Raw genomic sequence first — 25721 nt, 5'->3', positions numbered from 1 at the left:
TGTGCACAAGGGTTAGGAGAGGAGGTCCTGGGGCTTTGGTCTCTCTGCCCTCCGCAATTGTGCATTTTGGAAGGGCTCTTGCTGCAAGCTCCGTAGGCACCGGCAAGTCCCTCCAAGACTACACTTCCCAGAAGGCTATGTGAGAGGGAGAGTGAGGGGCAGACAACCTGTGCTGCGCTTGCGCAAAGAGTGAGCTGGAAAGGTGGGAGGGAGAGGGGAGGCGTGCCCGCGGCGGGGCTAGGGGGAGGGGGCCGCGCGGCGGTGGCGCCGGGGCGGGCGCGCGTCCGCGGCGGTGATGGCGGTGCGTGAACGCGCGGCGGCAGCAATGGCCGCTCTGGAGCGGCGGGTGCCGAGTCTCGATGACTTCGCGGGACAGAGCTGGAGCTCGTGGGTGGAACGGGCCGACCTGCCCGCGGCCGACGGTGAGTGAAGCTCCCCTAGAGTCCGGGGACCCCATCACTGTCTCCCCTCCCCCTCTCCGGGCCCCCGCCAGCAGAGGGGAGCCGCCGACGGGAGCCGCCGTCCGGCTCCCCGGCCCCCCAAACAAAGGACCCGCCGGGTCCTAGTGCCCGCCTGCTCCGTCACCTTCGCGCCTCCGGGTCCTAGCGCCGGCCCACCGCCCGTAGCCCACCCTGCCCACCTCTGCCTCTGCCGGTGCCCAGTACCTGCCCCAACATCTGCTTGCTTTTACCTTTCTCTTCGCCTGCTGTCCTCTAGCTTCCGCCCCTCCTGCACCTGCCTAGGGCTTTCCCCGTCCACAACAGTCCTCTCCACGTGTTTCCCACGCACCCCACTTCTGTGCCCCCCTCCCAACCCCCCTTGTTCCTTCGCCTTCTGCCCCACACCTCCTGCTCCTTTTTGGCGTTTGCCTGCGGGTTGCAGTGCTTCTGGACCCCCGCCCCCTCCGCATTAGTTCGTCGGTCCATCCATCTATCCATCCTCCCTTCCTCCCTCCTTTCGTCCATCCATCCCTCTGTGCCTCCAACCCTCAGTCCTTTCCCGGGCCTCTTGCCCTGCCTCTTGGCTCTCTCCCCTGACCCCCACCTTCTCTAGGCCCCTGAGTGCCTTTGGTAAGCGTGCTGACAGCCCCTTCTGCTGATCTTTGTCTCCTGGGCCCCAGGGGGCACCTGGCCTCGTGGCCTTTGGGGTGACAGCAGGCATCACAGCCCTGAAGAAGTTTGCAAGTGAAGAGGTGGAGGAGGAGACCGCATGGAGCGGTCTCTGATGACACTTGTTCTCCTCAGACATCCCACTCCCAGCTCAGTTCTGCCCATCAGTGCATTTTAACGGACTTAAGAGTGGGAGCTGCCCCTTGTCTCTTGCATGCCTAACCTACTACCCCTCATATCTAGAGATTATGTAAGACTGTCAGCGATCTTCTCATCCTAGAAAGGGGCAAATCTGTTAGTAGGTGTTAGAAGCACATCTGAGTGGAAGGCCAGGCCACCCCAGGACTGCCCCATGCTGGGTGGGCTAGGATGGGGCCATTGTCAGGGTCTGGGTGCTTTGAGAACCGGAAATGGAATCAGACGGGTTTGGTGACTCAGAATTGATTTTTTTTCCAAGGGACAGGGAGGGGGCATAGAGGAGGGAGGGGAGAGGAGTAAGGTAGGGGGATGGGGGAAAGAGCTGCTTTGCACAGCTAAGATGTTTTTGTCATCAACCCAGAAACTGAGGTATAAGGGCAACCCTTGCCCAAAGCCCTCCTAAAGAGGGGAGGCGCTTGCATAGCTGACCAAAGGGACTTTGAAGATGCCAAAGGACCCCCGAGACAGCAGTTTCTCTGCTCTGTGACCATCCTGTCAATGCAGGACCTGAGAAGCTGGGTGTAACTTTGTCAGTACCATGGTAACCCAGGTGGAAGAAAATCGCATTCATGGGGATGGGGACCTGGGAGATATCTGTTTGGTGTGGCACAGAGTAGCAAGAAGGACCCATCTGAGAAATCTCAAGAAGGGACTTGGAGATTTATAGTAAAACATGTTAAGGATTGTTTCCCATTTAAATGGGGAAGCGGGCCCAGAAAAGAGATCATATTTATTCACAATCACCCAGCTACTCAGCAGTGGAACCCTGATTTGTGCTTTGGAGTGGAGGGTCCCTAAGAAAGGTGGCAGGATCCTTCCTAAGGGGGTCAGCTGATTCCAGAGGTAGCAGCTGAAGGAAGAATGGGCACTTGAGAATGACCCACTGAAAGGCTCTCCAAGGGGTCCTGAGCACCGGGAGCTTGTTAGAGAGTGCAGGCTTCCTACTCCTCAGCTGCCAGCACTGGTTGGGTGGGAGCCGGGGTTCCTGGGGTGGGGGTGGTCCTTCTAAGCTGTGTTTCTCCTCCAGGGGCTGAGGTGGAGGAGAGTAACAAAAACATGAAGAAGCTGGATGCCATGACCCTCATTAAAGAAGGTGGGAGTTGACATGCGTTAGGGCTGGGGCCTAGGGCAGACAGGACCACCTTCCTCTCTTTCAACATATCCCAGGAGGTGGCTGCTTAAGCAGCCGGTCTGGGGATCCTCGCTTTGCTAGGTCTGAGTCAGCCCATTCCCCTGCCTCCTGTGACCCGTTGTGGGAGATCCTAATCGTAGGTGATTGGGCTCACTCACCTAACAGCCCACGTTCTTAGGTTGAGCTCTAGAAGCTGAGAGCAGGCAGCATAAAGCCTGTCATGTCAGCTGGCGGGGGTGGGCAGGCGGGGTGCTGCCTGATCTTACAGGGAAACCCTGGGATCCCCAGCCCCAGTGATAAGGGCTTCTGTCATTGCAGACATGTCCATCTTCGGGCACTGCCCTGCCCATGACGACTTCTATTTGGTTGTGTGTAACCACTGCAGCCAAGTGGTGAAGCCTCAAGCTTTCCAGAAGCACTGCGGTGAGGGGAGCCCTAGGGAGGAGATAGAGGGGACAGGGGAAGGTGGAACGTGGAACTCTGAGGACAGGGTCAGTTGGGAGGTCATGTGGGTCCTGGGGGGGAGGGCTTGGGGATCAGAAGGTCCTGGGGGTGGCTTCAGAGGACTGTGGTGGGTCAGAATGATTGTTTGAGCAAAATTCTAGCATCTAGTGAAATTAGGGGAAGAGCAAAGAGGTTCAGGAAGCCGAGTTCTAATTTTGAGTCTGGAAGGCTCAGATTCAAGTGGGAAAATGGCAAATTTAGAATCTCAGGCTTGGGAAATTGCAGATTTTGGTATCGTGAGTTTGTGAGCAGGGTCAGGAGATGGGGGAAGGAGGCAGTTGATACCACTCACCTCGATTACTCTCTCCACCTCCTGGTGACAGAAAGAAGACATGGGCCCCTCAGCAAGCTTTACGCCCGGGCCCCACCCCCACCTCCAGCCCCTGCCAGCTCTCAGAAATGCCATGTAGTGAATGGGCAGGGCCCAGCTTGCAGGGCCCCAGGTTCCACCAAAACCTCCTCCAGGGAGAAGGGCCAGGGGTCCCGGAGCCGTGGCCACCCGCCTCCTGAGAAGACACAGAAGGACAACCTCTGGTAAGGAGAGGCTGGAGACTCCCTGAGACCAGCCTTGACCCTGACCCTAGTCCGGGGAGGCGTTAACATAAATGGAGACAGCTGTGGGGCAATGGGCCCTGCTCATAGCAGGAGGCAGCCACTCTCTCTCTCTCTGCAGCTCCCTTCCGTGTGATCCAGGGAATATGGGGTGCCCTTTCGCCACGTCCTGCACCCCTGGTGGAGCCCACCCAAGTTCCAGGGCTGGGGAGGAGGTGGCTCTGGGCTAGAGTCCAGGGCCCAGGCCTAGCCCCCCATCCCCCAGCCCACACCCTCTCTCCATGTGTAGCCTTTTCGTACCTGTGGTGAATTTGGAGAAGATGTCCAGTCTCCCGAAGCCCGACGGACATGGAATCAGGCTGGCCCCGCCCTCTGCTCTCCTCAGCCAGCCTGCTGGCCTCACCAAGGACTCCCCGGGAAGAAACCCCACGGCACCCCCTTCTAAAGAACCTCCAGGGAGAGAGAACATCGAGATGACCCCCAGCGAGGGCCCCAGTCACCGGACTGAAGGCAGTCCCCCTGAAAAGGAGCCTGGTGGGGCCAGGCTGCCCCCCAAAACCCACCGGAAGATGGCTCGTGAGTAGTCATGTGGTCTTGGGGGTCAGGAAGGTAGAGTGGGGGACCCCTTTGGACAGCTTGGTCCTTGGGCCCGAAGGAGAGGGGTAAGGAAGGAGTGGGCCTGGCCATCCCTGGTTGCCAGGATACCGGGGCCCCTGGTCACTGCTTGACGTGGACATACACTTGAACTCCTTGCTTTCTAGGAAGCTTCTCTCCAGCCCAGGTTTCCTGGTCAAGGCAAAGGGAGCTTATGCCCAAGCAGGGGAAGGTATTCTTCCTCACCCCGGGCTGTTGACCTTTCTCTCTCCTCTCACCTAGATCCAGGGCACCAGACCCCCCACTGCTGGTTTCCCTGGCATCCCAGCCTGTGGCTAGCTTTGTGCCGTGATCTGTGTTGCCCTGTTTTAGACTTGGAATCGCCCAAAGGAGTGCCTGGGCTGGGAATGGGGGCGGGGATGGTTCTTGTGCCTCTGCAGCAGAGAGTTTCTCTCTGATGCCCAGAGGAGTTTCTCTGGAAGGCTGCAGCCCCGGACTTGAAGGCCAGAGGTTCTTCTGCCGTAGGTCCAGCTCTTCCCAGGCTTTCCCTTGGGCCTCCTGGAAATGGCCTTGGGGTTCATGAGAACGGTTTTCCCCACAGGAAAGGAGTGCGACCTCAACAGGCAGTGTGGGGTAATAAACCCAGAGACCAAAAAGATCTGCACTCGCCTGCTGACCTGCAAGGTAATCTCAGTCCCACGCACAGTGAGGGAGGACAGCACAGACACGGGGCCTGGGCGAGGAGAGAAACTGCAGTGTTATCCAAGATTCAGCTCGGGGTGGGGTGAAGCCCAGGTGAGGCAAGGGGAGAGGAGGCTGCCCCCAGGGGGCCCAGGCTGGGAGCAGCAGGCAGACTGCCCCACTCCAAAGGAAGGTTCTGAGCCTGTGGGGGGAGTGGAACAAAGACAAATACACGTACAAACACACTCATGCCCCCCTCTCTGCTTGCCCAGGCTAGCGCACACTGCTGCCCCTCACTCCTGCTCAGCTCACCCCCCCCCCCCCCCCCGCTCTCTTCTAGATCCACTCGGTGCACCAGCGCCGGGAGGTCCAGGGCCGAGCCAAGGACTTTGACGTGCTAGTGGCAGAGCTGAAGGCCAATTCCCGCAAAGGGGAGTCTCCCAAAGAGAAGAGCCCAGGGCGCAGGGAGCCCACCCTTGAGCGCCCCTCCCAGGAGCCCCCCTCCTCAGTCCAGGTTGTGGCAGCGGCCGCCCCCAGCAGCACCTTCTCTGCTCGCGCCAAGCAGACCTACCCGTACTGTGCACTGCCCAGGTACGTGGGGGGTCCAGTCCCCGACCTGGGGACACTTGGTCCCGAGCCATCGGGGACCCCGGGAGACAGGCCCAGGGAGTCTCAGTCTGCCCCGAGTTGGGGGGATAGCTGGGGCCCCTGGCAGTGGTGCGGAGTAGGTGACTCCCTGCTCCTTCCCCGGCACAACACCGCTGAACCTCAGCCTCTCGGTAGGGTGCCGCTTCCACGGCCGGGATAAAAACCTCGGCCTGGCTGCTTCCCATGGGCCAAAACTTGTACCTGGGGAACCGCAAGGGTCAGGGTCCTGGGTGAGGCCATCCTACTGTGTACTCACTCACTGGCCCCTTCGTGTGCAGAGGCCGCGCTGGAGCCCGGGGAGAGCCCACCTTGCCGAAGGAGACGCACACGCATCTCTGCCCGTAACACAAGGGCAGACCTGAAACAGGCTCAGCTCACAGACAGGCTCACAGGAATATGTGATGCAAGAAGGGGGTTCAGAGAATTGACTGGGCTGACCAGAGCTGGGTGCAGTTAAACTCAGAAGATTTTCTGGAGGAGGCGAATCTGGAGCAGATTTCCCCCCGAGGAGGCAGGGCCTGGGAAGTGAAGGGGCTGGGGAGAGGATCCCTTGGGAGCTGTGGCCCCTGACCTTTCTGGCTCTTACTCTGTGAGCTCTGTTGTTCCTCCCTTGCTGTCCTCCTTCCTCTTTGTCTCCTTGCCCAGCAGGGGGTCTGCCCTGGCTTTCTGGAGCTTGGCGGGTTCAGGGACACCCCCACCCTGACCCACTCCGGTCTCCTTGCCCTCACATCCCCTTTGGCCCTTCCAGGTCCCGGGCCTCCTCTGAGAGTGAGTTGGATGATGAAGGCCCCTGTGGTGGTGATGGGGACCCAGGCCTGTTCCCCTTTCCCCTGCCCCGGGGTGGGGCCCAGGCCTCCAGCGAGGAGAGTGAGGAGGAGGGGACATCTGAGGACCTCCACCTCCCCCCTGACTGCCATTATGCAACCCGGCCCCCGCGGCCACAGGCGGTAAGGACCTGGGGCAGGGACCTGGGGTGGGGGGTGGCCCAGCCCTCCCGGCCCACAGATCCCTTGCGCAGGAGCCCTCCCTGCGTCCCAGGCCCCACTAACCATGGCCCTTCCTTCTGCCTCTAGTTCTGCACCTTTGGGAGCCGGCTGGTGAGTCCGGGATGCTACGTGTTTAGCCGCCGGCTGGACCGGTTCTGCTCAGCACTGAGCTCCATGCTGGAACGGCACCTCAGCTCCCACATGTGGAAGTGAGTCTTTTGGGCCCGGAACTGCCCTCTGTAGACCCCAGGCCCCGGACATCCATGGGCTTCAGAAGCTCCCATTCTTCTCACCTACCCATAGATGCCGTTCGGCTGTTTGGCAAGACCCCAGATAGAATGAAGAGGACGTGGGGGAACTTGACAGCCTGAGGCTGGGCTGAGGCAGGGCAAGAGTGGGTGGTGTGGGAGTGAAGCCCGGCTCTTATCCGTCACTTCCAGTACCTTTTGGGTAACTAGGGATAGGAGATGCCGAAACTGAAATTTGAAATGAGGTTCTGAATGGGTCTAGATACTCGTTCATTCCTGCCTACCCGTGTGCTCTCTTCCTAAGCGTCAGTTCCAGTGTCTCCCAGCAGATGGCAGCAAGGCCGGGGCTCTGTGGGCCATTTCTAGGTGGGGCAGAGAGCCGGGTGGAGGCTGGTGGGGAGGTCCTCCTGTTTGCCTGGCGTCACAGTGGAGCTCTTTTTACTGCAGGAAGATCCCACCGGCGGCTGAGCCTCCATCCCACCTTGTCAGCTCCCCGCTCTCTGCTCCCCTGAGCCCATCCTCTATGGGCAGCTGCCCCCGCCTTCCAGGTCCACCCCCCCGACTCGCCTGCCCGGCCTCCACGCCCCCCGCCAAGGACAGCCTTGTCCCCAGCTACCCTGCAGGTTCCCCCAGCGTGGCAGCGGCCTGCAGCCAGGCGGAGTGCATGGGCGGGAGCCAGGCCATCACCTCACCCCTGCCTGCCAACACGCCATCCCCATCCTTCAGCCGACTCCCGCCTTCGAAGGCCAGCAAGTCGTCCAAAGGCAAGGACGGGGTCGAGGTGGAGGCCCCTTCTCGAAAGCGAAAGTTATCCCCAGGCCCCACCACTTTCAAACGGACCTGCATCCTGGAGCCCTCTGGAAAAGGCAAACCCTCCGGCTGCCGGGGCCTCTCGGCCAAGACTAAAACAGCCCTGGGCCTGGGGCTTAATGGGACGGTGGGGCCAAGAGTGAAGCGGGCAGGGCCTCTGGACTGTCGGGGCTCCCCTCATCAGCCCCCCACACCCGTCAAGGCTTCTCAGCTGGACAACCGGGGAGCGGCTGGACACCCAGCCAAGGCCCTGTCCACCAACTGCCTCTCTGAGGAGGAGGTAGCCAAGAAGCGGAAAAACCTGGCCACTTACTGCCGGCCGGTGAAGGCCAAGCACTGCCAGGCCGGTGGCCCTGCCGATGCGGCCTGCTCCGTGCGCCGCAAGAAGCCGGGGCCTGCCATGGCCTTTGAGGAGAAGTGTTCTACGCTGAAGGTACCAGCCCAGCTCCCTGAAGAGCACGGGCAGGGAGAGATCAGGATGGACGAGGGTAGAATGCACAGTGGGCACCTGGCACGGAGAAGGTGCTAAGTAAACGTTTGTGCAGGGAAGGGATTCTGAAGGGGGAAGTTGAGAGAGCTCTTGGGCTGTCTTTTCTAGGGAGACGTGGGTCAGCTCTTTGAAAGGTGACCCAGCTTTTGCTTGATGGGCCTTCCGCTAGCTCTCCCTTGAGCTGAGGAGATGCTCCCTCTCCCCTGCCCCCGCATCTGCTTCTGTTTCAATGAAAGGGCCACTTTCTGACCCCCCACACCAGGAACTGGAGCTACCTCTGTCCCCTGAAGGAAAGGAAGTTGGACTTCATGAACTCTGATGGGGAAAGGTTTGGGCAGCGGGGTTGAGTTTGGGTCCCTGAGCCGTGGCCTGATATGCCGGGCGGCGGGGTGCGTGGGCTGGTCTTGTTCATGGGTTCTGCCTCTGGGCGTCAGGACCTGGAAGGGCAGGGACACCATGCAAGGTCCATGTATGCATAGGTGCCCACTTCCAGGATTTCAGGTGCCAGGCAAGTCCTCCAGGGTTTCTGGGAAAGCCAGCAGCCAGGTTTCTGTGCCTCTTCTGATGGGAGCCCTGGAGTGGCACACTCTGGGCTGTCCAGAGGATCTCGGCCAGGAGGGACTTACCGGGGGTGAGAAGGGGGCTGCTTTTCCTCTGTAGGCACGGGCCAGATGCATACCCACTCCTCTGGCACCCGTACGAGAGTAGTGAGTCGGACGGTGCCCTCACGTGTGTGTGCGTGTGCACACGGACGTTCTCAGGCTGTCCCGCTCGGCTGGCATTCATCTTCCCCTGCGTCCAGCGTTCGTCACCAGCCCGGCCAGGAGGAAAACAAGCATTAGCTCTATGGTGCACACAGTTCACTGGGTAGGAGGACTGGTAGGCCCCTAGCCTGACCGTGTCTCTTGCCTCTTGTCTTCCTGCAGTCTAAAGCCCATTAACAAGAAAGTGCCTGCCCACTGCGACGGAGCCGTCAGCACCTCCTCCCCTCCAGATCCGGGCCCCAGGCTGCGGCCGCTTTTTATAACTTTATATTATTTTTTTTAAGAAAAAAAACTCTTTAAAATACCTCAAGACTGTCTCCCTGTTCTGTTGCTGCTAAGAAAATGTAAAAACAAACATAGAAAAGGAAGGAAAAAGATGTAATAAAATGAATGTCCTTGCTGTCCCCATTTGCACCCCAGGAGGCAGAGATGATAGGCAGCCAGACTCAAGCTCCCGGCCCTTGCTCATGTATTTTTGTCCTTTTAAATGGTGTGGGAATGGCTGGGGTTTGTGTCATGGGGGAGTCTTCTCTCCAGAGAGGATGATGAGGCATTATGGCTCTGAGTGAGCAAGGCTTGCCAGAATCTTTATCCCAGAGATGACTCCGGTCCCGTTGGGAAGGGAAACTTGACGAGGGCAAGGGAGCCTCTGGCTCTCCTCTCAGGTCTTTGCCCCGAGGGTCTGTGGGAGTTCGCTGTTGGCCCTTTTCCAGTCTTCCAGCAACGCTGGGCCTCCATCCTGTCTCTGAACTCAGTCTCTTCAGCTGTTCCTGCCCTTGCTGCCTCGCCCTAGCAGCCTTATTTTCTCAACCACAGGGGGAGCTCGATTGGAGTTGGTAACTGCTCTCGGGATGTCCGTGATTTCTGTGGGACAGCCTGTTTTGGTCCCTGTCCCTGGCCTGTGGGTTTGCTCCAGGTAGGCCTCCTTAAGCTGAACCACACCTTTTTGGAGGCAGGAAGGGGAAAGGTAGGATCACTTACAAAACTTCTGGTGTGGGAGGCAGCAGGAATGTGGGAGGTTCTGGTCCCTCAGGGTCACCTGGCTCCCCAGGGCCGAGCAGATGGTGTGAAGGTGGGAAGGGCTGGCAGTGCCCTGGTTCTTCCATTTATCCCACTGGAGGCTAGTGTGCCGATAGGGGTGACATTTGCCTCTCCCTCCTTGGGTCCTCAAACCTGAACTCACCAGGCGGGCACTAGTTTTTGGCCTGGTCCTTACCTTCCAGTGTCCTTGCTCTTAGGCAGGGAGGACTCTGAACTCCCTTAACAAGACGGAAGAAGGGATGGCAGGAGGGTGTGGGCAGGCCGAGAAATCCAGTGTTTCTGGAAGGCGGTTCCAAGCGCTGGTTTCACATTCTTGGTTCAGTGCACGGAGTTTGTGATTGGGGTTTGGGGGGAATCCGTTGCCATAAGTGTAATTTCCACAGGCTACTTGAGACGTAAGCCCTTGTGGCCAGAAAGATTACAAACGAGGTTGACCGAAGAAACCAGGCTGGCCGGCCAGCTGTCTGGTCCCCTTCTGCCCCCGGGGCTGTCCAGGGCCGGCGCGCTTTCCCCCCAGCCCCCAGAGGGCGCTGTGGGCGAGGCCGCCGTATTGCCGGCGGCGGCCGGGGGAGGGGCCTCTCCCGCCGCTGCGGCCGCCTCCGCGAGCGCAAACCCGGAAGGCGCGCTCCAGCTGCTGGGAGTGTTCGCCGGCCCGGCCGGGCCATGCAGCCCTTGGCGGTAGGTCTGGTTCCCGCTCCGACGAGGGAGCCGAGACTGACCCTCTGGCTGCGGACAGGCAGTGGGGTCTTGGCGCACCTGGTGGCTTTAGGCTTCACCATCTTTATGGCTGTGTTGTCCCGGCCAGGAACCAGTGAGTGTGCAAGGCGGGGCGGGGCCAGGGAAGGGGGCGGAGCCGGGATGCTGGAGGAGCGTCGCTGGGAGCGCTCCGAGACCTGGAGTAGGGACGACCCCCCCCCCCGCCCCGCAGTGGAGGGGCGAGCTGTGAAGGGGTAGTAACGGCGTCGTGGGGCGGGCCCCGGGAGGTGGGTCCTGGAAGGGTGGGGCTTTGGGCGCGGGGGTGGGAAGGCAGACACTCAGTTGAACTCACCAGTTCATCAGAAGCGGAGCCCCTCGTGGAGGATACAAGTAAAGGAGGCCAAGGTCCGTTCTAGGACTGGGCTGACAGCTGCGAGCTGCCGGATGGGGAACCCAGGCCAGACGGGTTTGCCCCCTTGGTTGCTCACCTTAAGCCCCATTGGCTGCTCCACTTGGCACGGAGTTCCTGACTCGGGCTGGGAATGGTACACTGACCTGTCCCCTGTAGCCGGATTCTTTGGGCTCCAGCCAGCCACAGGGGCAGAAACATGGTACCCAGCCGTCAGTCTCTTCTCTTTGATTCTTAGGTCTTTTCTCCTGGCACCCGGTATTCATGGCCTTGGCGGTGAGTTTGGGCTTCTTTTCTGCAGCTGATTTGTTTGGAAATGCCCCCTAGGGAAGCATCCAGCCTTCGAAGGCTTAGCCCTTCTAAGGCTCAGAGAGGTGGGGGAAAGAGCAAGGGCCCCATCTTCCCCTGAAACCTAATTGGGAGACATGGAAGGCTGGGCTGTAGTTAGTGTCAGGTGGTTGAGGGGGGTTGGGAGGGTATGGAAGATGTGTCTTTCTCTCCTAGGGTCTGAAAGGAAGAAGTATAGGTGGTGTTGTCCAGTCACCCCCCCCCCCAACTCCCTTACCCCCGCAAAGTTCAGGAGGCAGTTTAACATTTGCTAAAGATTTGCTTAACATTGGGCAAGAAATGGGGAGTCATCATTGTCTGTGGAGGAGGTAGGCATGGAGGTCAGCCTGAATGATAAGACTTCCACTCAAGTGTTGATTCCCACTTGTGCCCAGAAATGCTGACTTGTCAGGCAGGAGGTCCTGGTGGGAGATCTTTAGCCTCCACCCTTTGTCATCCCTGTTTGGATGTGTGAGAGCACCTCCTTTTTCTTAGGCCTCCCCGCTGGGCCTGAGGCTCACTGGCCCTCTCCTGTGTTCACAGTTCTGCCTCTGCATGGCTGAGGCCATCCTGCTCTTCTCGCCTGAACACTCCCTGTTCTTCTTCTGCTCCCGAAAGGCCCGGCTCCGACTCCACTGGGCAGGGCAGACGCTAGCCATCCTCTGTGCAGCCCTGGGCCTGGGCTTCATCATCTTCAGCAGGACCCGCAGCGAGCTGCCCCACCTGGTGTCCTGGCACAGCTGGGTCGGGGCTCTGACCCTGCTTGCTACTGGTGGTCAGGCACTGTGTGGGTTCTGTCTCCTGTGTCCTCGGGCAGCCAGGGTCTCAAGGGTGGCTCGCTTCAAGCTCTACCATCTGACTTGTGGACTGGTGGTCTACCTGATGGCTACAGGAACGGTGCTCCTGGGCATGTACTCGGTGTGGTTCCAGGCCCAGATCAAAGGCACAGCCTGGTACCTGTGCCTGGCACTGCCCCTCTATCCGGCCCTGGTGATCATGCACCAGATCTCCAGCTCCTACTTGCCAAAGAAGAAAATGGAAATGTGAGTTCCTGCGAACTCTGAATGTAGGTGGGACACTTGCCTCGGACTCAAATGTTCCCTTTGGTGACCTTCAGGGGATCCATTTCAGAAGTGGTAGGGTTTTTGTACTTTTTAGCTGGGTCGGGGGCTGCAGAAACCCAAACTGCTATTTCTGATGACTACTCAGTGGGCCGAAATGGGGAAGTATAGTGGGTGCATTGGAAGGTGATGGGGGCGGGGGGCTTGATCTTGAAGCCTCCACTCGATGGGAGACGGAAGTGTTGGGTGGTGGTGGTGATGGTGTTCGCAGTCATTTCTTGCCTGTGTATCCGATGGAGAATTGGGTTCTGGTAACTTATGAATGACAGCAGTGGTTTTTGGGGTCTTCAGGAAAGCAGTGTGGAGAGAGACCCTGGGTTATGGTTCCTGTAGGATCTATTGGGCAAACGGGGCGCCTGGGTGGCTCAGTTGGTTAAGGATCTATTGGGCAACCTTAGGAAGTCACGTGTCTCGGGACCAGTTTCCGCATCCGTGTCGTGGATGTGTTTCTAAACAGTCTCCAGCATTCAGTGTCTATCAGGTTGATGCCACAGAACACACTCCCCACTCTGGACCACGGGCTGGACCACTAAGCCGACTCAGGACGTCATTCCCTCTGCAGGGACAGGTCTGCCCTCGTGGCCTTCCAGGAATCTGCCGATTGGGCTCCTGGACTAGGGCACAGGGGGTCAGGCACTGTGGAGAGAAGAGTCCCAGATGAGGCTCTTTTGAACTCCAAGACAATTAAAAGCACTAAAGTCACTTTAAAGCTTTTGTAGGAACAGAAGGGCATTGGCTTCAGCAAGCCTCTGGCTCCTGGCTGGGCTTCTTAGCTCAGTGCAGAACGTCTTCAGCCCACCTCAGAATCTGGGCTTGAGGGCTGCAGGACATGAGCGAGCGCCTTTCCCTCCAGGTGTTCGGAGCGCTACAGCAGTCCTGAGCACCTCCGAGCCCTCCCTAGGGCTCAGGTACTTGCCCTAGCACATAGCTTTGTGGAGGTATTCCAAAGCTTTCAGAACAAAATAAGAGCTAGGAAGTGGGGTAGGGCTTTTCTGATCTAGGAAAAACAAAGTCTCCCTGGTTCCCCTTCTCAGCTAAGCTCTTCTCAGTTGCCGTCTCTTGCCAGCTCTTCGGCCCAGAGGGGGCTGAGTGTGGCGCCAGCTGGCAAAAAAGGGCTGGGCCCTCTTTCCTGCAGAAACCCCCTCCTTGTTCCAAACTGAAGGTAGTTCCCCAGACTGCCCTTAGTGGTGAGCTGGGTGCCAGACTGGTTAACAGTGGTCTGGCTGGGTCAGGGTAGGGGGGGGGCGCGGGGATGGGACCTCCATAGATCATGGCAAGGACTGAAGACAGCCACGCCAGGAAAGCCGGTGTTGAGGCGGGTAGACAGCTCAGTGGAAGCTCTGGGAGGCCTGGGTGTAGGGGCTGGAGCCCCAGGTCCCGGGAGCAGGGCAGGTTCCTAGAAGGCAGTAATTTGGATGCCCCAGGTCTTCCTAAGATTTAAGACCTCCCTCTCTGACTGGTTCAGAAGCAAGGAGATTGGTATGGTTTAACAATCCAGGAATGGGGACTGCAAGGGCAGAAGTATCCTCTGAGTGGATCTCACTTGGTCAGATGGCGTCTCCCGGCAGCTCTCCAGACCCGGAGCATCTAAAGGGGGGGAGGGGGGGGCTCTGCTCTTCAGAGGGTGATTATTCCTGTCTCCTTGCCTTCTCTCCCCTCTCAGACTACCCAGTGTGGTCTGAACTCGGAAGAGATGGTTCCCGGCGCTGCATGAAGGACATTCTTATCTAGGGTCCCTTTGCTCAGGGACTCCATCTCCTCTCCCCCCGTCACAGCCAGTGCTGGGAGTCTCACTGTCTCCAGCAGGGTGACAGGGCGGGGTGAGGTTCACCAGCTGCCGCGAGCCAAGCAGCCAGGGCCCCAAAGCCTGAGCCTGCCCGAGGTGTTGCCTGCTCCCAGGTGGTGCGGGGGCTGCCGGGCGGGCTGACAGCCGGCATTCTGCGGGGGCTGTGCCAGCTGATGTCTATTCCCAGCCCTCGGAGGAAGGGGGAAGTCATTTATATTCCGCAGGAGGAAGGGGCCCCAGCTGGCACCTCTCTGACCAGGAGGCCTGGAGGGCAGGGGCACAGGGCCAAGAGGAGGGCACAGGTGGTCTTCTGCGGAGCCTGCTGACTGCAGTATGGGGAGTAGGTCACCAGGAGGAGCCCTTCTTCCCGGGCGGCCAGATTGTTGGGGGGGACTTCCCGCCCCCCTCCTCTGCGTCTCTCCCTGCATCGCCACCTGCCCTCACATCCTGGGGCAGCAGCTGGACAACCATTAGACCTCAGTGCCAGGGCACTTTTCCTCCCGCTGGGAGCTGGGTGGCTGCCTGGTGCGTGCGCCTCCTGCTCGTGTGCGTGTCCTCCCCCCACCTGTCTGTATCTCCCCATCTGGGATGTTAGCTGGGCACCTTGGCAGTGAGGCAGAGGCCTTGGGGGCAGGAAGCAAATGGCTGCCCTTTTGCCCTTGTTCCCTGGCTGGGGAAAGATGCTAGTAGTCACCCTGTTTTGCCTTTAAAAAAAAAAAAAGCGGGGTGCTCAAATAAAAAAAATGCATGTCATTTGCACAAATTTGCATATCAGGCTCACTAAGACTGGATTCCAAATATGATTATATTTCAGACTCAACCTTGAGGACATTAGAAATGTAGATGTTTTTTGTAACCAAATCCAAATGGTAACAGGATTACTGTTCTGGGTTCAGACCCCCACTCCCCACAATCTTTCCCAGTAACCATCTCTTCCCTGGAGCCCCCCACCGGGCTGGGGTTGGTGTTGAATGGCAGGAGCTGTGTGTCTGGGGAAGCCTTCCAGCCTCACCTTGGCTGTTGAGCTGCATCGAAGGTAAGCTGCTGTCCCTTGCCAGCCTGTTCCTCCTCTCCCTACCGGCCCCCAGGGCAGACTGCCCGTCCCAGTCCCTGACACCCCACCCTTCCACCTCCGTGCGTGGCCGCTCTGGGTCTTGTTTTTCAAACCTCACTGTGGGAGATCCAGGCATCCTCCCTGAGCCAGATGGCTGCAGTGCCCAGGCCTGCTCAGAGTTAATAATAATCATTAGCTTCACCGCGCTGGGGCCTTTCAGCTCCAGAGCTCGAGGCACTTGCAGGCTGAGTCAGCCAGCCCTCACCTTCCCCCTCCTCCTGGGCTGCTGGAGTATAATGGAATGGGGAGAGGAGGGGGGTTCAGAGGCTCACTTCCCAGCTGAGGCTTGAGGCTTCTTTCCTCTGGGAGTGGGCCCTGAGCACCCTCTGAGTACATTGCTAAGGCCTTTTCACCTGACAAAGATCAAGACGTGGGGATCACAGTGTAGGCTCCTCTAGGTATGCTGCCCTTCTGTTACCTGTCTTGACTTCCAGAGGACACCCCTGGCCCTGATGCCCCAATCTCAGCATTTCTGGGGGCCCTCTGCAGGCTTAGGGAGCAGGGAGGCTTCTGGGTTAGTGCTCTGTTGCCCCTGTGTTTGGTTGACGTAAGAGCCCGTGTCTCAGGCAGCAAAAAGCGCACTGACCCGGGAGCCAGGAAAGCTGCAGTCTGGGTTTGGTCGGCTCCTAACAATGGTGTGGCCAGAGGCAAACGGCTCCCTGCTCCACCTGCCTCACAGGGATGTTGGGAGGGTCAGAGCAGAGAATTTATGTTAACAGGCGTTGGAAAGTCCAAAGCATTAAACAAATGGAAACAGGTGTGTTTACAAGTATGTTCTTGTCCTTGACTCTCTCTTAATCGGCCTGGCTCTGGGTTTGATGCTACTTTTAGGGAGGCGATCAACGGTTATGGATAATGATGCCTAGGGGACCCAAGTCTCAGAGAGGTTGTGTTGTTGGCCATGGTAAGGGAACACACACACACACACACATTTCCTCCTTCTAGATGCAAGGTCAGCTGCGTGCACTCCGGTCAGGAATGCCACCAAGGTTATGAGCCTAGCGAAGCCAGCCCTAAGTGCTGCCTGCCTGGTGGTTTCAGGGCATGGAGCTGATTGTAAATCTGGAAATGAGTGCACTTGTCCCCTCGTCCAGCCTGAAGTTCCTGGAGCAGGTCACAAGTCTGTCTACATCTCTCCTACCTAATTCTGCACTTCTGAAGGAAAAGTGCAGCAGACAAGCCAGGAAGGCAGGCGCAACAGTAATGAACATGACACTGCCCACCCCCCATGCTGGTTTCCCCTGTAGCCCCAGGCTGAGCAAGGCCTGCCTCAGGCCCTCATAACAGGCGCTGGAGATGCAGAGCTGTGACATGTGTAGCTTGGTCACAGGCTCCTGGAGGAGGGTCACAGTCCCCTCCTCCTTACAGGGTTTTATAGGAATTAAAACACACATACACGCGCGTACACACACACACACACACACACACACCCAGGAAAGCAGTTCTAGTTCCATGTGAAATTCGGGGAAGGATAGTTTCTGTTCCATTTGTCTGAGGACTGCCAGCAGTCGGCCTGGGGTGCACACAGAGAGGCAGGAACCACAGCAGTGCAGAGGCTGGGTATTGTGTATTCAGGTTTTTATCTTGTTTTTTCCCAACCTGGGACCCAGCAGTGAGACACTGGTCAGGTGGTGTGGGCATGGCCCTGACATGTCTCACCAGCACAGGCATGGAGAAGACAGGTGACAATGCAGAAGGACAGGGCCCCAGACTTGAGGGTGGTTTGAAGGAGACCGTTCTTAGCATGGGGCTAAGCTTCAAGCAGACCCAAAATACCTCCAGTAAGACAGCCTTCCCCCAGCCATCCGCCCAGAAGGCTTGGCTAGTCCCCAATGTACAGGGAATAAGAGCCCCCGTTTTTAATCTACCCGTTATCATCAGAATTTCCCAGATGATTTTTTTAACCTCTGCTAAAAGCAGATTAAATAGCCACTTCAGGCCATTCTGTGGTACCAGAGGATTCAACTCTGAGTGTGCATGAGGGGCCCCCAGGACCCCTCTTTTTTTTTTTAAAGATTTTATTTATTTGAGACAGAATGAGAGAGACAGAGAGCACATGAGAGGGGGGAGGGTCAGAGGGAGAAGCAGGCTCCCTGCTGAGCAGGGAGCCCGATGCGGGACTCGATCCCGGGACCCCGGGATCATGACCCGAGCCGAAGGCAGTCGCTTAACCAACTGAGCCACCCAGGCGCCCGCACCCCTCTCTTTAAAGCAGATTGTGAGTTACTTCACTGTGCTTTCTAAGCCCAGGACTGAGCTGGGTCTTTCTGGCTAGACCCCATCAAAAGCAAAGTATGGCCAAGCAAGGGAGCAGTGGGAGGTGAGGGGAAAGCAGCACCAAGTTATGTCCGGCTACAGTGCTCCTTCACCCTGTGTGCATGTGCATACACATACCCCTAACTTTGGGGCCAATGACTCTCACCTTATGTATGCCAGTGCCGTAGGGTGCCTGGAAGTCTCCCTGCCGGGCCCCGTGTCCTGGCTCACAGAAGGATGGTTCTCTCAGGCCACAGTTCCACACCTCTGTTTCTGGGACAGTAACCACGCTGACGTAGACTGGAAGGCCTCAGGGCAGGTCTGTGTATCTTTACCACTTGGGATCTCCTACCCAATAGCATACAAGCCTGATGAAGAGGCTTGATGTGGCAGCTACTTTAGCTTTCCTCTCTCAAGCCCCATGAGAGGAAGGAAAGGCTCACTGCAGCCAGACCAGAAAAGCCAACCTTCCTACTGCACAGGTCTGAGCCTTTTCTACAGTGTGGATGGGGAAAGAAGCTTCACAGTGGTTTCCTAGGAGCCAAGGTAAGTGGTACAAGAACTACAGCTGCAGAAGGGAAGGGAGTGAGAGGTCAAGAGGAAGGGAGATGAGGCTGGCCAGTGCAACTGAACTCTCAACTTCTGTTCTACAAGGCACCTGTCCTATTAGCCTCCCCCACTCCCCCGAAATGCCACCTAAGAGGAGCTAAGGCGAGTGCCGCAAGACATGGCAGACAAAATTGCATGTCTTGACCAGAACTTAGGGAGTTTCTTATGGCTTGGGGGTGGGGGGCCTGAGATGTAGCCATGGACTTCTTTGGCATGATGGGGGAAAGGAGCACCAAAACTTTTCAGGTTCAGAGTCAGGGCTTGGCACAGCCTAGCAGTCTTCCCAGACCCATTCTCTTTACCAGCGTCCTCTTCTTGGCCAACGTCAGCTGCAGCAAAAACTGCTTTGAAAAGATGAAAAAGTGCCATGTAAATGTAGACTATGGGAGCACTCCGGCATCATCTGCCATTTCACTTGCCTGCCAAGGTTGATTTGTCTGATGTGGCTGGTGAGGCGTCTCCTTCGGTGGTTCCTCATGAAGAGAACAAGACAACTCTCCAGACAGAGGAGGGCTGCCCTTTGGTCAAGATTTTATCAATGTAGGAAATTAGGTAATGATTTAAATTCTGGTTTTTAATTTGTTTTCCTTATATCATTTCCTCTTCCCTCTTGGACTCTACCATGACGATCTCCTTCCAGAAGTACCAAGAGAGTAGCCAAAGAATTTGCATGTTCAGAGTTTAGCAGAGCCGGGTCCAATTTCTGGTAGGCTGTGTCTGTACCAAGAACGTGAGGGTTGCATTTCTCTGTCTATGCAATGCCTGGGACACATTAAACTGTCAGTGAGTATTAACCTGCCCATTCAATAAATATGCTTTGAGCCAAACTAAGATAGTTACCATTTACAGTATGAAAAAAATACAGGCCATAACCAAAATACTGAAACTGAGCTGCTTTCCACCAATTCTTTTAATCCAGTGCAAGTGTTTTTCCATAGCACAGTTAGTAGGCTTCATCCAGACTTTTAAGAGAACTCTGTGGGGAGGCAGCCCTCCTCCCCAGGGATCCAGGAAGACTTCATTATCCACAGGCTGTAGCCCCAAGTTAAAGAATTTCTAAACTCTCCTGCTATAGCATCAGTGACGTTTCTTTTGAGAATCTATCAGGTCGGGAAACTGGTCAGCTGGCCCAAACCAGCCCCACTGCTGGGTTTTGTATGGTCTGTGAGCTAGTAAGAGTTTTTATATTTTTAAATGGTTGAAAAAACTCAAAAGCCACGTGAAAATGATATGAAATTCAGATTTCAATGTCTGTAAATGAAGTTGTACTGGAACCACACTCTGCAGTTTATGTACTGTCTGTGGTGACCATCCTGCTACCGTGGCCCGACTAAGTCGCTGTAACAGAGAGCGCCCGGCCTGCAAAGCCTAACGTATTTACTGTCTGGCTCTTCACAGAAAAAAGTTCCCTGACCCTGGTCTATTTTCATGCCTGGATGTGGACTCTGCCCTTGCCTTTATAACGGCATTTAAATATCCTCTCCTTAGGCCACACACTTCTGAGGCACAGTGAGCCCTACCCACAGGCTGAAAAGATAAATAAACCAGTCACAGATTGCCAGAACAGAGACTCAAGCCAGGTTTAATGATCATAGTCTAGTTTTCAGAGCTCAGAGGCTCCAAGGTTTGCCAGCCTGGGTGTACATAAGTGGGAGGGATGGGGTCCTGGACACAGGGAGGCCTGCTTGCTTCGCCAGCAGGGCGACAAGAAGTACAGAGGTAAGAACACACAGAAAATGGGAATCAGTCAGCTTTACTGTCCCCAGCTGGGCTGTCCCCTCTTGTGGCCCCTTCCTAGGAGCCCCATAAATACAGGCAAAGAAAAAAAGATCACAAATAATCACATAGACAGATTGTAGAGCCCTGTCATATTCTGTCTCCAGGGACACCTGCTTCCTGGGAGATATGTCTGGTTTATGGGTTCAGGATGGGGGGAAGGGAGGGAGGGATTTCTCAGCTTTTTCTTATTATCAGACCTGGCAGTTTCCAACACAAGGTTCTAGTGAGCTTATATATGCTGAGTATCTAATCGCCCAAGTAGAAAGCTACCTTTGGGTTCTATCAACTGAAACGACGGGAAGAGGCTAACCAGTTCACTCTCCTGGTGGGGCAGCCAGACACATCTACCAGTCTTTCAAACGAGGGGCCTACCTAGTGGATGTAGTAGGGAGACATAGGGCCTCAGGGTCTTTTCTTATTCCTTAAACTGGGTAGGACTTCTGAAGAAAATGGCCCTCCTAGTCCTCAGGAGCTCAGAATGCTCCAGAAGGCCAACTTCATTTGACATTTATCCTAAAGATTTTCAGAGCCCTAGGTAGTGCCCAGTGGGAAACTGCAGCGTGGAGATGAGATTTCCCCCGGTTCCTTAATAAGTCTGAGGAGGATGGCCTGGTCACTATGGCTCCAGTAACAAAATCCTCAGACGTCTCTGGAATATAAAAGACAACTTTTCCTTCATACCCCTGTCTTTCCAGGACAGTTAACACAAGAAGAACAACTTATTGCTGCTTGTTCCCCTGCCTGTTTCCTTCTGGGTCCATCACTGACCTAGTTCTACATTTATTTCTCATATATATTGTCTTTAATCCAAGAAGGTTTCTGAGGGGTGTGAAGAACCAGCCAGCTCATCATCCCTTCTCCCCAGGTTGCCAACCTGCGGTTCTCCTAACTCTAGTCTTTGCAGAGAAGTTACTCAGTGCCACGGAGATGCGGGAAAAGCTTCAGGGAGTTCAGAAATGAAAAGTACAAGTGTTTGTATCTGGGGAGCCTGGCGTGGTCACTGTCTCTCCCCTGGGGCAAGGTAGCTGTGTGCATGAAGTTGGGCACATAGGTGGAACCCACTGTGAACCAGGGACATTAGTGGGGACTACAGAATCACTGTCCCGAGGGAAGTCAAGGTGCTAGTGTGCATGCACACTTGGAAGCATGCATACCTAGGAGCATGCAAGTACTTGAGGGAAACGCTGCACCTCTCTCGACAAAGTAGGTTACTAAGAAAGGATGGACAGCAGTCTTGACATCCCAGGAACAGACAAGGGAAGATGTTGAGTTCCAGTCCCCTTTCCCAATCTTAACAGGCAGCAGGAGTCAGGCCCTCCTAGCAAGCAGCCCTCACCCGCAGGTAGAGGACATACCTCTTGGAACCTAAAGAGCAGGTTAGAAAACTAGAAGATCTGGAGAACATCCAATGGACAGGGAGCTTGGTTGGGAGAAGGGGAGACACTGAAAAAGACCAACGTCAGAGAACATTTTCACCTTTGCCCTGCTCATCCCCTTGCCAAAGCTCGGAGCACTCATCTCCCGGGGCCTGCAGGATAGTCAAAGGGTGCAGTCATCTCCATACCCAAAATATTCTGCATCCCTGGATGGAATGGAATGTTGGGCCCGCTCTTAAGTTCCTCTGGTCTGACCGTCACAACTGCACGGACCTCTGGCTGAGAGGGATGGCGGCGGCAGAACTTTCCTTCTGAAAGTTTACTGCCAGCGTCTCTGTTAACAGGACTGCCTGGAACCTTGTGGAGAGGGGCAGGGCTCTAAGCCGCACTCCAACTTGCCATTCTGGGAGAGAGACCACCCAATTCCAACCCCTTGGATGATGAAATCCCATGCGTTGGCTTTGCAGCAGGGTGTCAACATAGAGAAGACACATAACTGGTCCCCTCCACCCCAAGCCCAATGTAACGCAGCTGGGGCCAGACTCTCCAGGATTCCTCCATTTGCAGAGCAGCATATTAGGGAAAACTCAATCCTCCTCCTCCTCCCCCTCCCCCTCCTCCGAGCTGCCGTTGGCCAGCTCATCCAGCACCCGCTCATGACCCGAGCTTGCTAAGAAGCCTGAGGGAAGAGATGGCATCAGGCAGTCAGGTAGGTCCAGCTGGATGCTACATTACAGAGGCTGATTTACCCTCCTCCTCCTCCTCCCCCTCCTCCTCCTCCTCCTCCTCCTCGTGTTGAAGCGGCCCCCCATCCCAGGTTGTGGCAGGCATGCATAAAAGCTCTGCTTTCAGCAGCCCCCACCCTGGTCTGACACACAGGTACTGGGAACCAAGTGCTACCCAAGGGTTTCACCAACCAGACAATCAGCGCATCTGGAGTTTATCTGCCATCTACGAGTTTTGTGCCAGCACCCGTCCCGTGACACAGACCCCCTCAGTTCATGCTGTATCCCTCTGTGCCACTGATTCCAGGGCCTGCCACAGGTACCGCATCTCTCATTGTCGCTATATCTGACAGGCGACAGGCCAGACTCCTGCAAAGATCTGTCCACCCAGGACTCATCGGCAAAGAGACGCATTTAGTGGGAAATCACAACAGCTTTAGGGAGCGTTATCGAGGTCTCAGCCTTTTCCTGACTCCTTTTTCCCAAGGTTTCCAATTTCCCCAGCTGTGAAGTGTGACTTCCTGGCCAAAGAAGATGCTACAGCTCTTCCCCAGTGTGGCTCCTGTGGAAGATCCGCCCCCCAACACACACAACATCACAGGTGTGGGTGGGCAGAGATAGAAAAAAAAAAAAATTTTTTTTTCCCCCGAATGATTTTCTCTTAAGGAGCTAAGGATGACCTCGAAAAAGTTTAGGGAATCTGCTCTTCCCCCCACCCCTTCCTCATTCCCACCCAATTCAGACATGCTCCTTTTCCTCTACCACATGGAGAATTCCCAGGGCTTTGGGTAGGGGTGTAGCACTTGCCTGAGGATTAATATATCCCTATTTGAAAGTCGTGGCAACCACACCCTGGTTGAGGTCGAGCCAGCTACTGTACCCATGACCAATTCCCTTGAGGTCAGGAGGAACCCACTCCCTTGGGCAGCCAGCCCACTCTTGCATGCCCTCATATCCTTCAGGGGGTGCATTACCTCTCCTGGGGCAGAATCTCCCCACCAACCCATCCTGCTCACACCACAATGGGTGTATCAGAGAAAACCGAGCTGACCGATTCCGGATCCGACATCCTCCGCTGGCCCTTGCCGGTTGCCTCGGGCACTGGCAGGGTGTTGCCTGGCTTGAGCTTGCCGTTTTGACCCTGCCCAGGACCAGCAGGTTCCAGGAAGGCCACCCGCCGGTCAAAACCATCGTCCTTGTCCCCACCAGCCATAGGATCGTGGTTGGGGGTGGTGCTAAGCATGGAAGAGCTGAGGCTGTCTCCTTGATGGCTGGACGGTTTCTCGACACCCCGGCACCAGCATCGGCAAGGGGTAAGGTACAGGTATATGAGGACCAGGACCACACTGAGGATGCAGCCCACGAGGGTGGTGTAGGCCGTGTTGAGGGTGTCATGGTGGCCGTGCAGGGTGAAATTATACACTTTCAACTCCACAGACAGCGTCTCGTTGAAAGCGTCCCCCGTGGCGTGGCAGGTATACACGCCCCCGTCCTCAACCCGCACCTGCCGGAAATGAAGACTGCCGTCCTTGGACACCGTCACCGTGCCGTTGGCCAGCTCATCCAGCACCCGCTCATTGCTTGGCGTCACCCACACCTTGGTCATCCCCTGCTGCTTGGTGTCACACTTGATGGTCAAGGTGTCCCCCAGGTGGGCTTCCCAGGCACGTTCCTTGTACTCGCTGCAGTTGAGGAAGCTCAGGTTGAAGACGTTGAGCAGCTTCTTGGAGCTCACGCAATACAGGTCCTCCTGGAAGTCCGTCACGGAGCTCAGCTGCCGGTGCTGCCAGTGTGAGAAGAGCTGGTAGAGCTCACAGTCGCAGTGCAGGGGGTTGTTATGGAGGTACAGCCCGTTCTTGATCCACGCGGGCAGCTTCTGCAGGTCGGGCAGCGGTAAGTTCTTGAGCTTGTTGGACGAGAGATCCAGGAGGGTGAGTTTGGGGAGCTTGGCTCCTTCCTTGACCAGCTCCAGAGGGAAGCGGGAAATCTGGTTCTGGCTCAGGTAGAGTTTCTGCAGCTGGGCCATGTCGTCGAAGGCGCAGCGGTCCACTGCCACGATGTGGTTGTTGTAGAGCAGTAGGACTTCCAGGGCCTGCAGTTCACTGAACAGGAACTCGTCCAGTGTGCGCAGCTGGTTGGAGGAAAGGTCCAGGTAGCGCAGGTTGGGTACGGGGGAAAAGGCCTCGGAGGAGATGAAGTTCAGGTGGTTGTGGCTCAGCAGCAGGGACTGCAGGTGGATCAGGCGCGTGGGGGTCCACTCGGCCCGCAGGCGGCTCAGGTTGTTGTGGCTGAGGTCGAGCAGCGCCGTGTAGCTGGGCAAGGAGTGCGGCACGTTGGGCAGCTGCTGCTTGGAGCAGCTGAGGATGTTGCTGGCGCACAGGCAGGCAGCAGGACAGCTAACCGCCGGCCGGCCGGCCCTGGCCGCCTCGAAGAGGAGCAGGCTCCAGGTCAGCAGCAGGAGCCCGAGGCCTCCCGGGTCGCGCTGGGGTTGCATAGTGTCACTGGGAAGGGCGAGGAAGGCCACCAGGAAGATCGGGGAGAGAGTCACCCGGGCATGTTCTGGTGGGATAAGGAAGGGTCACTTTCACCCCAGGCTTAAGAGAGAGAGGAGGGGATTGCGGTTACCAGGGCCTCTGCAGGTAAGGACTGACCCTTCCTCCTCCCTGTCACACTCCACCCCCACCCCTCCTCCACCCCTATGTTGGGCTACAAGAGAAACGAAGAGATGCTGGGTAGTTCCCAAGCGCTGTGCCAGCAGTGGGCTCAAAACACTGGGCAGAGGAGGCGAGCACAGGGGCCTGCCGGGCTCGGGTCACGGAGTGTAGGATGGGGGTATGCCCCGGATGTTAGTTAGGGGCTGCGCGCGCCGGGTTTGACAGTGGGGTCAGCAGGGCCTCTGGGGAAGAGCCAGGGAAGGTCAACAGGGCACACCTGGCTGGGTAGGGCGCCTACTGCCGGGGTTGAGGGTTCCCGGGGGCCTGTCGGGGCGGGCACCCCCGGGACCGCTGGTCACTGCACCTGCTCGGCGAGGACGTGTCTCAGCCCATGGCGGGTCCGGGAGCTCCGTCGCGGCCTCCCCCAAGCGGCGCCTCACTGGCCGGCCTGTCGCGGCGCTCGCCTCACGCAGGGGCCCGCGCCCGGCCCCATCGCCTCCCGGGGACTTGCCGGGGTCCGCTCCGCTCCCCCGCGCCGCCGCCTCGCCCGCTGCACCCGCAGGAGCCCACCGACCACGGCCGCCGCCTCCGGTTCCGCGGGTCCGGCGAGGAGCGCTGCGGGGAGCGGGAGGCGCCGCGATCCGAGCGGAGGGAGCGGCGTGGGGGCAGCGAGCACCGCGCGCGCGCCCGTCGCCGCCGCCGGAGCCTCGGGGCGCGTGCGCGCGGCGGGGGCGGGGCGCACGTGCGTGTGTTTGTGTCGGAGCGGGACGGGCGGCCCCGCGCCAGGTCGTCTTCCCTCCGCGGGGGTCGGGGCCGGGGCCCGGGGACCGAAACCGTCGTCAGCAGGGGATTCTGGCCCCTAGCTCCCCTATTGCTTCCTCCACCTTCTGGAATTCCTGTCACTATCCGCCACCCTTCTGCCTACCGAAACCGCTCCCGGGGAAACTAGGTCTAGCTGGAATGAATGCGAGGCAACTGACTCCGGGACAAGAAGCGTCACATGTCTTCTCATCCTACAAATTAAAGCCACCTGGCTCAGCTCCCGCCTGTCAGTATTGGCGGGAAATTCATTAGTCACGTTCTGAGGTTCCCCCACTTCTCTCTCTAGGACT

The 25721-nt window shown here is 57.2% G+C and overlaps 3 protein-coding genes across 11 annotated transcripts; 2 read left to right on the top strand and 1 right to left on the bottom strand.

Moving 5' to 3' along the window:
* The first annotated feature begins 295 nt into the window (after positions 1–295).
* On the top strand, positions 296–11763 carry ATXN7L2 (ataxin 7 like 2). Of its 3 annotated transcripts, XM_035017835.1 has the most exons (12): positions 296–422; positions 2335–2400; positions 2758–2862; positions 3267–3477; positions 3785–4071; positions 4691–4773; positions 5111–5361; positions 6167–6365; positions 6492–6613; positions 7100–7895; positions 11101–11138; positions 11685–11763. In XM_035017835.1, the coding sequence occupies exons 1-12, from the start codon at positions 296–298 to the stop codon at positions 11701–11703; spliced, it is 2304 nt and encodes a 767-aa protein (XP_034873726.1). In that variant the 3' UTR covers positions 11704–11763. The 3 variants fall into 3 exon arrangements, with proteins under 3 accessions (XP_034873726.1, XP_034873727.1, XP_034873725.1); XM_035017836.1 differs by lacking the exons at positions 11101–11138; positions 11685–11763 and adding an exon at positions 8879–9116; XM_035017834.1 differs by lacking the exons at positions 11101–11138; positions 11685–11763 and having other exon boundaries at positions 7100–9116.
* On the top strand, positions 7844–15966 carry LOC118019033 (cytochrome b561 domain-containing protein 1). Of its 4 annotated transcripts, none has more exons than XM_035017844.1 (4): positions 7844–7895; positions 11101–11138; positions 11733–14006; positions 14042–15966. In XM_035017844.1, exons 2-3 carry the CDS (start codon positions 11127–11129, stop codon positions 12234–12236), a joined length of 516 nt encoding a protein of 171 aa, XP_034873735.1. In that variant the 5' UTR covers positions 7844–7895; positions 11101–11126; the 3' UTR covers positions 12237–14006; positions 14042–15966. The 4 variants fall into 4 exon arrangements, with proteins under 4 accessions (XP_034873735.1, XP_034873732.1, XP_034873734.1 ...); XM_035017841.1 differs by lacking the exon at positions 7844–7895 and adding an exon at positions 10363–10568; XM_035017843.1 differs by lacking the exon at positions 7844–7895 and adding an exon at positions 10391–10435.
* AMIGO1 (adhesion molecule with Ig like domain 1) lies at positions 12919–25265 on the bottom strand. 4 transcript variants are annotated; one of them, XM_035017840.1, is made up of 3 exons: positions 24974–25265; positions 22930–24514; positions 12919–12946 (listed from the first exon to the last, which is right to left on the bottom strand). In XM_035017840.1, exon 2 carries the CDS (start codon positions 24447–24449, stop codon positions 22968–22970), a length of 1482 nt encoding a protein of 493 aa, XP_034873731.1. In that variant the 5' UTR covers positions 24450–24514; positions 24974–25265; the 3' UTR covers positions 12919–12946; positions 22930–22967. The 4 variants fall into 4 exon arrangements, with proteins under 4 accessions (XP_034873731.1, XP_034873729.1, XP_034873728.1 ...); XM_035017838.1 differs by lacking the exon at positions 12919–12946 and having other exon boundaries at positions 22016–24549; XM_035017837.1 differs by lacking the exon at positions 12919–12946 and having other exon boundaries at positions 22016–24514.
* Positions 25266–25721: the final 456 nt, after the last annotated feature.

The sequence above is a fragment of the Mirounga leonina genome, unplaced genomic scaffold, assembly GCF_011800145.1.
Source record: "Mirounga leonina isolate KUSES-001 unplaced genomic scaffold, KU_Mleo_1.0 Mir_173, whole genome shotgun sequence".
NCBI lineage: Eukaryota > Metazoa > Chordata > Mammalia > Carnivora > Phocidae > Mirounga > Mirounga leonina.
The sequence above is the reverse complement of the archived record's forward strand: the minus strand, read 5'-3'. Positions and strand labels throughout refer to the sequence as shown.

Bases quoted from the DNA above. Each gene is read 5' to 3' on its own strand.
- AMIGO1 (XM_035017840.1), bottom strand. From the start codon at position 24,449: ATGCAACCCCAGCGCGACCCGGGAGGCCTCGGGCTCCTGCTGCTGACC.
- LOC118019033 (XM_035017841.1), top strand. From the start codon at position 10,421: ATGCAGCCCTTGGCGGTAGGTCTGGTTCCCGCTCCGACGAGGGAGCCG. The intron at 10,569-11,100 runs GTGAGTGTGCAA...TTTGATTCTTAG, and splicing joins GTTGTCCCGGCCAGGAACCA to GTCTTTTCTCCTGGCACCCG. The intron at 11,139-11,732 runs GTGAGTTTGGGC...CTGTGTTCACAG, and splicing joins CGGTATTCATGGCCTTGGCG to TTCTGCCTCTGCATGGCTGA.
- ATXN7L2 (XM_035017834.1), top strand. From the start codon at position 296: ATGGCGGTGCGTGAACGCGCGGCGGCAGCAATGGCCGCTCTGGAGCGG. The intron at 3,478-3,784 runs GTAAGGAGAGGC...CTCCATGTGTAG, and splicing joins ACACAGAAGGACAACCTCTG to CCTTTTCGTACCTGTGGTGA. The intron at 4,774-5,110 runs GTAATCTCAGTC...GCTCTCTTCTAG, and splicing joins CTCGCCTGCTGACCTGCAAG to ATCCACTCGGTGCACCAGCG.